The sequence below is a fragment of the Onychostruthus taczanowskii genome, unplaced genomic scaffold, assembly GCF_017590055.1.
Source record: "Onychostruthus taczanowskii isolate IOZ18803 unplaced genomic scaffold, ASM1759005v1 scaffold34, whole genome shotgun sequence".
Taxonomy (NCBI): domain Eukaryota; kingdom Metazoa; phylum Chordata; class Aves; order Passeriformes; family Passeridae; genus Onychostruthus; species Onychostruthus taczanowskii.
This window is the reverse complement of record NW_024500794.1, coordinates 6,714,465-6,726,599: the sequence shown is the minus strand read 5'-3', so window position 1 is coordinate 6,726,599 and position 12,135 is coordinate 6,714,465. Positions and strand designations below refer to the sequence as shown.

Sequence of the window (12,135 nt, the reverse complement as noted above, 5' to 3'; positions counted from 1 at the left end):
TAGTTACAGTAAACAAGAACTGGAAGAATTTCCAAGATCCACATCCTGACTCACTTTGGTTTTTCTTCTACCCACCTTCAGCTGACTCAAGTGGGTTCATACAGCCAGGGACAGTAATAGCATTACATATCTTTGGAGACGACATCAATCAATGTGGTAAAGCTAGACAGAGACACCTCCCCAGCCCACCCCTGGTGGGCAGGCTCCTGCTGGACACTTAATTTGCCTCAGAGGAGAAATCCACTCATGCCCAAATGTAGTTTTCCTCACTGTAACCCCAAAAGTGCAGGAAAATGCACCATTGCTGTTACCACTGATGGAGGGCAAATCAGAAGTTGAAAGCCCAGATTAGGAAGGTGCACTGTTAATGTCAGAAACTCTGAAATTTAAGACATTACAATCCTTTCCAAAAGGGTGGCTAACACTCTTAGGGTGTCAGCCCTATTTACGCCGGCCTGACCCACAGAGGCAGTGGGAATGTGCCAGCAAACCTTTCCACAGGTCCAGCAGTGAGGCATTTCATCAATTCCCCCCTGTGGCCCCTTCCACGGCAGGAGCAGCCAGCTCAGTGCCGTGGTTTAGCCCCAGATGGCAATTAAGTGCCACACAGCCACTGAGCCTTCACCATTTGACAAGCAGGAGGATGAGAAAAACTAACATTTGTATGGAAAAGGAATGAGAAAAGGAAATCAAACCAAAGAAAAACAAGTGATGCAGAATACAATTGCTCACCACCTACTGACTGATGCCGCTTCCCAGGCAGCAACCAGCCCCTCCCGTTTAAGTATTGACATGTCATATGGCACAGAATAGCCAGTTTCCAGCTGGGGTCAATTGTCCTGGCAATCCTTCCCTCCACTTCTTGCGCCCCTGCTCACTGGCAGACCACGGGAAACTGAAACGCTCTTGCCTCAGAGTAAGCACTACTTAAAACATCCATGTGTTGTCAATATTATTCTCATGCTGAATCCCAAACACAGCACTGTACCACCTACTAAGAAGAAAATAAATTCTATTCCAATTAAAACCAGGACAGTAAAATGAAAATTTCACTGATGTAGCCGCCTAAACCTGAGGACTTCTGCCTCAGTAGGACTCTGGGTTCCAACCAGTTTAGGTGTGCTGACTGAAGCCCATCACACTGACTCAGTATTTCCCCCAGCAAAGCATAGCTGAGTATCTTCAGCACTCCAGACCACATACAAACAGAAGGAAGCTGAATAAGGTCCACTCTTCCTCACTCAGACCTTTTTGGAGCTTCTCTGCTAAGAGGGGCAACCCCAACCCAGTGTTTTCCTTGTTAAAAACAGGAAGGTGTCAGGTCAGAGGGACTGAACAAAACCATTAAGACACTGCTAGACACCCCAAAAAGACTGGCATCAGTGCACAGGAAAGATCATGGCCACAGATTCAGGTGTCTTTACACCATTTAGATATTTCTGATTAAAAATAAGGTACATGGGAAATACAAACCTGCTCTCTTTATTCCATAAGGTAGTTCAAACTTATTGCTCCCTTGGAACTCTGCCACTCTGATAAAATCATTAGCGCACAGGAACGGGTATATTTTGTCAACACTGATGAAGGAAAAAAGGAAGAAGTTTTAAAACATCGCATGATGTACCTGCCTAAGCCAGTAAGTCATGCAAGTGCTTTGTAAAAAGCTCTCTTTATACTACTTATTACCATTTTTATCATATTATCACCCATTTTTAAAACACAAAAAAATCCACGAGCACAGGGAAAGCAAACAGATGACAGAAAAGGGTAAGAATTTGTAGCAGAAAATACAGGCAAAGAGTGAGATAAAAAGACTTGTCTATTTGTACAATTTATATAGACTCATTAAAATTGTGTGGCTGAAAGCTTGCACCACGAGACCACATATTTAAGAGAATACATAACCCAAAAAGACAGTGAATAACTTCAGGTTTGAAAATAATAGAGGTAGAAAGGAAAACTAAGAGTTATTATTGTACATGGCAATTGAATAAATAAGAACAGAGTTTGAAGCAAGGTTTTAAATTGAAAATACCATCTCCTGATTTGAGCTGCACTCCTACTCCAAACAAGTGACACTATATGACTGTGTTGACATTAGTAAGTTGTTTGGGGCAACAGGGGTGTATCTAAGCAGCAAAAAAGTACAGAGTTCTCATGTCCACATTACATTCATCTTGGGTATTTTATATTCTGTACTAACTCCAGAAGGGTCCCAGCCCTTAGCAGCTGCACCACATGGGCTATGTTCCTGCAGTGCATCTTCTGGCTTAAGCAGATGTCTGAAAGGATCCCAGTGCATTCACACCAGGGTCACCCTGGGATGAGAAGCACGGTGTGTGGGGATCTCAATGAGGTTTGCCTCAAAAGCACATTCTTCCTGAAAACTAAAGCACGATGGCATTATACCTTGTAAATGTCAAGCTAAAAAGAATGGGTGACTTCTTTTGTTGAAAGACAGGAACCACGGAAAAGGGTCTCTCACAGCATGGAAGGCACTCCTATTGCCTTAGTGCCAAGTCCACCCCAATGAGGGAACAGCAGACACAAACGTGTCACATGCTATCATGCCCTTGGCTTCACCTTTGAATTAACTAAGCACGCGCTCAGTGTACTGGCTGACTTTGTAATGATCCTGCATATTAGGTCTTAGATTAAAATGTTAACACAGAAGTATACAGTCATCAGAAAACCTAATGTTAATCATAAAACACCCCAGTCAGCACATGACTTGTTTGCCCACTAAGAACATAAATAGCTGTTAAGAAAACCTTCTTTCAGTTTCCCAAATCAAAGCTAATTTAAGCTCTATGTATTCAGAAGATACTGACAGTAAAAACGGAAAAGAACCCCAAAACCAAAGCACTACAGCTCACACACCAAGAAATGGGCCATAGCTTAAGTAAGGAAGACCAGCTAGCTTTGAGACATCATGCACTAAATATACATATTAAATTTAGTAACCTGCTTTGCTGCTCAGAAACAGCTGCTAAGCTCAAACATAATAAATAATTTACCTACTGAGAAAAGATCCTCAATTCTAGCTTTTCTAGCTCTGGTTCCTTTCCAATAAATAATTCTGCAAGGTTAGAAATCCTTTTAACCTCCCCAGGCTATTACCAAAGTGCACAGAACAGATCTTCAGCTCATGCAAATTGTCTCTATAAAAAAGTTACAGAAATGTGTGAGACTGTCCTAGCTGTGCACGTACCTTCTTCCTGCTGTGTACCTCTGAGCCCATTTCTGCTCCTCTGCTGAACACTAGAGCTACCCTGCTGCACCCAACAAGCAGACAGTCTGGGCACAATCCATGGGAATTAGGATCACCTCACCAGACCAGGAGCTAACTAAAACTCAAAGGCTCCAATTTTACTTTGGGTGGCACAAAGTTTACAGGCTTCTATGTGCTTTAAACACACAAAAGCACTAAAATTATAGCCACGTTTTCTTATATACAAGAAGGGGGGAAAAAAGCCACAGTGTCTTTGTGCAGAGGTTTAAGACTCCTTCAACCAGTTCTTGGCCTAATCTTTCCAAGCTTTCTCAGGGCACTACTCAATGTTCGCTCCAAAATGTGTAAATAGCCCAGTTCTACCTCAATCAGCACAGGCATTCCTTCCCCATCTAAATTCTCATGGAAGACTCACCCCAGTAAAGATTCAAATGCTGGTTTCAGAAGACAAGTGTCCAAGGCATTCCTCCTCTCTACAGCTGTAAGCGGCAGCCTGCAAAAAACCAATTCCAAATAGGAATGGGTAGGAGAAACAAGATAAAGGAAGCTGGACAAATCAAATTAGTAAAAGCTGACTACTGAGTTAAGATCACACAAAGATTTCATTACTCCCTCCCCCTGTGTGATAGAGATGAAACTTTCTCATTGCAGCACAATAACTTTTACTAGCAAAGGCTTTTATCTCACACTGCTGCTCCAAGGGGAGCTGTGACCTCCCTTGCTCAGCAAGTGTCAAAGCAGGCATAATCAGAAGTCAGAACTGAGGCCCACCTGCAGAGAAGCAGGGCTCCTGCGCTCAATCACCCCTGCAGCCATTCCTGATAGCATCCCCATCACTCCTCAGGGAGGAGACAAAGTCTTGTTTGAAGAAGGAAATAGGGCACTTTAAGGAAAACTATATTCTTTTGGGTAAGACATTCCACCCATAACAAGGTTAAGACTCACACTTCTAAGCACATTCGTGACTTGGAGATTTAGCCCATTTAATCACAAATATGAAGCCCAGAAGGGAAGGTAAAGTTCAGTGTGAGCAACACGTGCCGCTGGATTGCATTAAGGACAGAAGGATGAAACCACCAGATCAGAACCACGAGCCAAAGAAACCATTAAAGTTAACTGATTTTGGTAACCTCAAGTTCTTACGTGAATGCTGACGCTGAGAAAGCACCCTGTGAAACCTATCAGCTGGCCACCTTGTTGCTTTCCAGCATCAGCCTCACAGATGGCATTTTGCAGCACAGCTTCAGAAAGAGAGGTTTGCTTTCAAGTTTTAACACAGGTGCTCATTAGTCCCACAAATCTAACTGCAGGAAGTCACAAGCACAAGAGCTGCCTATATATATACACTTGAATACAACAAGTGAAACACACTTCTGGTTAGTAAGTTTTAAGCAAGGAAGTTGCCCTCCAAGCTGTGCTAACTTTGTTCAGGTGTAATTCAGAATTGCACAGATTTGAAAATTGTAAGCCAATGCCCTTCCAACAATTCACTGCTTGTTAGAGACAGTTATTCAAAGTGGCCATAAACATTAAACAAACACTGGAAACATAACATGGACAAATTCCTTTTTGACAAACACCTTACCACTGTGTTTATAACAGGAACAGCCATGGATGCAACTGTACAATTGAGCAGGGAGCCTATCGAAAAAGGCTACAGATTTTAGCCTCAATCCCTCCCACCTATCCAAAACCAAAAGAAAACAACAACCCCACCACAAAAATACTCAACTGCTGAACTTACTGATTGTAACTGATTGTAACTCCACTAGTCTCATAGGAAGGAGAAGCCCTCACAGAGGAAGTCTGTCCATAAAAGCTAATCCTGCAAAAAGGGAAATGTCACAACACTGTGGTTTGCTGTAAATAGAAACCACAATGGAAAGCTATTCGTATCAATTGTACACCATAAACAAGATAAAGGGAGCACATTAACTACTTTTAAAAATTATCACTTATCTTCGTAACAGTTTGGTCAGTCCTGGTCACAGCTGTGCAAAGACCAATGGAAACTCAACTTCTTCAAGTAAGTCTCCCAAATTTTAGGTACCAAGTCACCTGCCCTGTGAGCCTGGAGATAGTGAAGCCTCACTGCCCCCAAGGGCTGCTGTGGGCCTCAACAAATCTCAGCTTTCCAAGAGGTGCCCCCTGCACCTGCAGTTATTCCCATGTGTGGAAAAGGCCTCTCCCACATCACTTATCAGACATTTAATGGAACAAATTAACACTAAACCCACATGGGGTGGAGGGAGATATGGACACCTTATCTCTGTACTTCATGTAACTCCTCACCTGAAGACCTATTTTCATGAACCTCTGAGGGGCTCCCTACCACTGAGGTCCTGACCTCTCCATACAACCAGGCTCAAATTAATTACTAGGTTTGAAAGTGACACAGGAGAACAGGTGACAGGACAAAACAATCATACCAATTTCCTCAGAATACCAAAAGATCTCAACCACAAAACACACACACACACACACAGGGTAATCACTTATGATTACTAGTAACACTCATGGAACAACACAAGAACTCACAGACACATCTCTCTCATACAGCCATGAGGTGTCTGCACTCTAAATGAACAAAGCATCACCATACCAGTAGAAGTTATTTCTCCACAGATTTCCATGCAGGATACCATACATAACAGCAGCAGCCAGGATAAAAACCAGAAGAATTCGTTTCATGACTGATAAACCTGAAACGCAAAAAAAACCAAGAAACTGAAACACATGATGAACTAATGCATGAACTTTATCTAGAGCATCTGGAAACCTAAAAAAGAGAAGTTATTGTCATTACAGACATTCTCTACCACCAGAAGTCTGACAGGTGATCCCGCTGCTTTGGTTTCTCACATAAAGACCCAGTGCCAGGAGCTGCATGCTGTTTTGCATCTACCCGGTGTGTGTTCTCTGCATAGAAGCATGGGTTCACTCCAGGTTCTCTCTGAGGCCTTGAGAGTAGAACTCTTCTGTCCACTGGCAGCCCAAAGAAACCAGCTGGCCTTTACAGATGCCAGTGCTTCTCCTGTTTCTTGTGCCACACACTATCAGTTTCCATAATTACGCAGTTAAACAAGCACTGGCACAGTGCAGGAGGCAGATAGGCTGATGCTGATGAAACAGAACAGGGTATGAGCTGCCACAGATTTCTACTGCCTTTTTTAGGATCACTGAATGTTCTTAAAATCCAGTTTTGACATTTAAAGCTGCACTGAAACTATCTGCTTATGCCTGCACAGTCTTCAGCTACTGACCCAAACTTCACTGCTCAAGCAACAGAAAAATGTTTTCACACAGTACAAAGTGAGGAAGAAAAGTTAGGATCCCATCTGTTGAACTTAAGAAATATCAGAGAAAGGGTCCATTTTTCAAATAGAGTTTTTGCCTCGTCACACAGTCTAGCGAAAGAAAAAGAGAAATATCAGAAACACAGATCTGGCAAGACAGACTCAAGGAAAATCAAGTCCTGTATTGCTCACATCTTAAACAGTGAGCAGCCTTTTCAGTGGCTATGAATGAACTGTTGTTGCTTAATCTTGTGAAAGTCCAGAATAGCCACTCCAGCCACAAGTTACCATGGAAATTTACTTGACAGGTACAGCCTCCTACTATTCCACTTCTCCCCTAACAGCGTCATTACTTTACTTGAGAAGCCACTACTTCTTTATTCTTCTCCACTCGTATCTTACACCAGAATTTAGTTGTAGAGTTAAGAGATGTGGTTTTATAACAGTACCTACCAGTAACAAGGCCATGCAATGAACCAGGTAGAATTTATCAACCTTAAGTATATCCTACAGGCTATCCTGCTCTGTTCTGGAGGAAAAACTTCACAGGCTGCAGCTGTTGCAATTCCAACCTTTCAACTCCCTTTGGGAAGTAGCATTGCCACTTTTCAGCTCCAATTCCCTTGACTCTACTTGAAGGATCACTGCAAATTTGTCTTGACAGTCACTCTCAACTTCTAGAGCCATCTCTAAGTTTTTGCAGTAATTCAGTAAGAGCTTTTCCTTAAAACTCCAAAAATAGAGGAAAACTCACCTACTGGGTTCAGTCATGTGTCATTAACAGCAACTGGCTCATAATCTCGAGTGCCATGACAAGACACATAGAGGACAAGTGAGGGACCAGGCCCAGCTGCATGGGTTTATGAAAGGCAGGTCTGGCTTGACCAACTTGATCTCCTTGTATGACAGAGTGCCCTGCACAGAGGATGAGGGAAAGGCTGTGTATGCTGGGTACCAAATCCTTCGTAAAGCCTTAGACAGCATTTCCCAAAGCATTCTCCTGGACAAACTAGCTGCTCATGGTTTGAATTGGTATGCCCTGCACTGTGGAAAAAAGCTGGCTGGTTAAGCCCAAACACAGGGGGGGAACAGAGTTACATCCAACTGGCAGCCAGTCAGTAGTGGGGCTCCCAGGACTCAGTCCTGTTTAATATTTTTAAAGAAAATATATGGTCTGGACAAGGGGATTGACTGATTGTCACTTTGCAGTGACACAGCTTGAGTGGGAGTGTTCATCTGCTGGAGTGCAGGAAGGCTCTGCAGAACGATCTGGACAGGCTGGATCAATGTGCCAAGGCCAGCTGGAGGAGGTTCAACATGGCCAAGCTGAACTCCTCTGTCTGGGTCACAACAACCTCAAGCAGCACTACAGGCTGGGGGACGCATGGCTGGAAGGCAGAAAAGAACCTGGGAGTGCTGGTCAGCATCGGCTGAACATGAGCCAGTGTGTGCCCACATGGCCAAGAAGGCCAATGACATCCTGGTCTGGATGAGCAAGTGTGACCAGTGAGATGAGGAAAGAGATCACTTCCTCCTCTGTTCCCAGGACTGGTAAGGCCCCACCCTGAACCCTCTGTTCAGTTTTGGGCCCCTGACTGCAAGACAGAGACTGAGGTGCTGAAGCAAGTCCAGAGAAGGACAAAGCTGGTGAAGTGTCTGGAGAAGCAGCAGCTCAATGGGGACCCTGTCACTCTACATCACCTGAAATGGATTTGTAGCAAGGTGGGGTTAGTCTCTTCGCCCAGGCAGCAAGTGACAGGACAAGCAGAAACATCCTCAAGTTGCAGCAGCGGACATTTAAATAAGGTACGAGGAAAAAAAAAAATTCTGAAGGGCTTGTCAAGCACTGAACAGTCTGCCCAGGGAAGTAGTTGAGTCCCCATTTCTGAAGGTATTTAAAAGATGTCTAGGCATGACACTTGAAGGCATGTTTGAGTGGTGGATCTGGCAGTACAGGGCTAATGGTTGCACTCCCTGATCTTTTCCAACCTATGTGATGCTATTATTTACTTGAAAAAGACTGCACTCTCTAGTAGTTTTTTTCCTTTCACTATTAGTATTTTTAACCCCTTCTGCTTTGAAAAGGTTTGCCAAAACATGCCACTAAAGTGTTTAGCCTTACTCCCTAATTCAATCAATGCAAACTTCAGCTAAATAGAACATAACAAACCAGCTGCTTAAATAAAATTGCTAAACTAGCAACTGATTAAATTGCTGATTTTCTAACTTCAGTGTAAGAAAGAACCTTGCTGAAGAGTCAGACCAAGCTACAAAAAAGACAAGGAAAAGCAGCCCCTAAAAGATCTACTAAAACCCAAAAATATTATTTGTAACACTATTTTACACAGAGGGAAGAAAATTGTTCCACTTGCCAAGTATTTACAAAGATATTCATACAACCTGGATTAAAAAAATAATTAAAACACGAGAACAGAAGTCAGCATCATTCTTCAAACAGGATCATAAGGGATCTGTAACAACTTCCCGTGTTTTCTGTAAGATAGTCAGCCTGGTACAGATGTGATAATGTGTCCACCCCAGCTCCAAACAACCAAACAATTAGAGTGTACCTAACACATCCCTTAGACACATCAAATGGTCTTTAATTATATCTTGTCACCATCCCATCCCCCAGTGTCTGGCTTCATTCTATGTTTGAGAGAAAGTTCTGTAGCCAAGAAAGTCTTCACTAAGAAGACTGTTTTTCTTAATCTGGTTTTGTAAACAGAACCATTGCTTTGTTTACAGAAGAAATTGTTCTGGGAGTTATTTTTAATGATGACAGCATCTTCAAGCTCTTACTCCCTATTTTAAAACAGCTGAGTGTTGCAGAAAGTTAATCAAAGGGAAACAAACTCCTAAAATGCAAATATTGCACTAGAAAATTCCCGTAGTCAGAGATGCAAGTAAAGAGGGAATTAAGAAGACACAGTTCAGATGGAAAACAGCAGTTCCATTTCACTTTATTCATTTCAACACAAGAGCCAGAAGATTGATTTAAGCCCATCAACTGAAGTGACAGAGGCCATGGTTCCCTCCCTTAGGTCACTGTCAATCAGAGTTAAGCAAAATAAGGAAGACAAAGCTGGAACTCAACTATTCAATTTCCTCCTCTTTCTTAAAACCCTGCAGTGATCTACACAATGAAAGGAACAAGGAACCCAGTATGACCATGCCTGGCGATCATGGTGTCAGCTGGTCAATTTTCTAAAAGCAACCAATGGGATGTGGAAGTGCTGCAAAGCATGCATCAGCATTTTTTTAATAGTAATCTAAGCTAATTTCTATGGGTCAACTTCTCACCTCCCCCAGAGGACAGAGTTACAATTACAGAATTAGACAAGACTGACTCTGTTACGGTACTCAGACAACCTCAGAGATCAGCCTGCATCTCCCACTGACAGACAGATTCCCCCAAGCTCCTATCAACCCACCAGAAAAACTCATTTGGGTATGTGATCTATTAACTCTATAAGACCTGAGGTTAATATCTTCTTCCCTTGATGGAAGAAGTGAACCCCCATCCTTGTCAGAGGCGAATCATTACTTAAAATTAGTTTTTATTCTAGTACAGTGTGGTATCTGCTATGAGCCACTATATCACACCCTCTGTTTATCTTCCAACTTACACTTGCAGTCAATGCAGTGATGCCACAGAATGTACCCTGCAGGAATCTACAGCTCTTGGACGAGGCAGTCAAATGACCACACTACCATCACCTTCCTTTCGTAACGCTCATAAGCCTCCATTTCTTCCTTAAAAATTACTAGTGTTAATAGCACAACGCAGGAAGCTTTTCCATCTGCCAGACTTATTTTGTAAAGTACCTCTGACTACTACTGAAGTTGAGGTAATAAGTATTTAACTATAAAGTGGCTACTACTAAATTAAATACTAGGCAGCTTAGAACAATCTTAGCTCCATAAACTGTCACAAGACAATGTAAGTTCTTTGCTGGTGCCATTCAGTGACAGCCTGAAAATTTCAGCTCATTGGGACCTCAGATTCCTAGCCCTTGTGGCTGTGGGGGTGGAAGTGAGCTTGAAAATATGCTTTGAGCAGACCTTGAAATTTAAAGGGACAAAAAGCACATAAAAACCTAATAAAGGTTTAAAAAGAAACATCAGAATTTTTAAGATGTAGTCAGTATTTTGTGGGTTTGAGCTTGTGACCTGCAGCACTGCTTCATTTTGGTCAGGATGTAGCACATGCCTGGTGAAACAGCCATGCAGCAAAAAGATAATCGAGGAAGGAGCTCTCACATCATCATCTTTCTCAAGCTGTAAAACACAAGCACATTATGGCACAGATGTATTTCTTCTGCCAAATCTAAGCACTATTCATCTTTTCACATTATTCCCTTTTCCAGTTCTTGCTCTAAGTATGTGCCTAATTGCATCGTTCATTAATTTCCCCCCTCTTCAGGAAGGGAATGCTGCAGAGAGACTACACAACAGCACTGCCACACTGTCTAAAAGGTACTGAAGTGGCTGAGTCATTCTAGTGCTTTCCTTCATTCCCATGCACCAGAAATTCTCATAATTTCTAATGTTCTTTTTCATTTTAGTTTAAGAAACAAAAAGTCCTCAGAAATATTGTTTAAGCAAGATGTATTGGGTTTTCCTAGCAAAGTGGCTCAGAATTAAAACTAGTTTTCTAACTCTCCAACAACACAGACTTGGTTTTGAAGTTGTACTTTTGAAGTTTTACATTTAGCAGCATCAGAATTGGAAAAGGTTCTTGTTAATCTGTCATGCTCCACGCCAAACCAAAGCAGTTATTCCTGTTCCTGAAAACCTGTACAGACCATGACGCTAAAAAAACGTAGGGTTGAACTGTGTCAGAATATAACTAAGGGCTACCAGCATCACACCACATCATATCACACATACAAATAACTGCTGTCAAAGTTACTACCTGCACTGGAAGGTAAAACACTTTCTGCCCTAATCTGTTCCAACAACATGGGGTAAGCAATAGTGGAACAATTTGCTGTCTTTGACAACTGACACCTTCTTCCTCTCCAAGAAAACACCAAATTACCCATTTTATTTCCACAGTATGCAAGGTATCTGAGAATTAAAAAAAGACAGTCTTTCTCCAAACACAACCTCTCTCTGTTAAGGAAAGTTTCCAATGTTTTCCCTATGAATTCCTCTCTGTCCAAATATTGCAGCAAGCCTGACAACAAATAGCAAGATAACCTCTTCTCCAAGCACCCAACAGCAAGCAATAATGTTCAGTAGATATGACATCACAGCAGTAGAGATGTTTAATAGACTTAGTCAATCTTTGTTCTTTATCAGCTCCCACAGCCAGAAATGTAGCTTCTGTTGACATTAATTTACTGTGGAGACACAAACTAGAGCTGTGCCCTCCTTTGACCTTGTGCAGCATTTCCAGTTTTGCAATGCAATACATTAGTTTTAGGGCCTAAGTGCTTATCTCTCTCCCCTTCACCATCCTGCTAATGGTGAAACATATTCTGTACCACAAGAGACAGCAATACATTTATTACTCTGTGGACAATACAAGATTCTTTTATTCCGTTTTCGTCTTTCAAAAACGGACACTGGTATTGTGTTCTTCAGAGCACAACTGAGTAG

General features: G+C 42.2%; 1 protein-coding gene across 9 annotated transcripts in view; it reads right to left on the bottom strand.

The window, feature by feature from the left end:
- ST3GAL6 (ST3 beta-galactoside alpha-2,3-sialyltransferase 6) overlaps positions 1 to 12,135 on the bottom strand; it is a 40,641-nt gene that overhangs the window by 14,524 nt on the left and 13,982 nt on the right. For 5 of the 9 annotated variants that reach the window (XM_041410992.1, XM_041410991.1, XM_041410989.1 and 2 more), the window contains 3 exons: positions 5,835 to 5,934; positions 3,648 to 3,725; positions 1,474 to 1,577 (listed from right to left, as the gene is read on the bottom strand). In XM_041410992.1, the coding sequence (XP_041266926.1) occupies positions 1,474 to 1,577; positions 3,648 to 3,725; positions 5,835 to 5,923 (271 nt within the window). In that variant the 5' untranslated portion in view covers positions 5,924 to 5,934. Of the gene's footprint in view, positions 1 to 1,473; positions 1,578 to 3,647; positions 3,726 to 4,976; positions 5,058 to 5,834; positions 5,935 to 12,135 lie in introns of all 9 variants that reach the window. The other 4 variants (XM_041410987.1, XM_041410986.1, XM_041410985.1 and 1 more) reach the window with 1 other exon arrangement.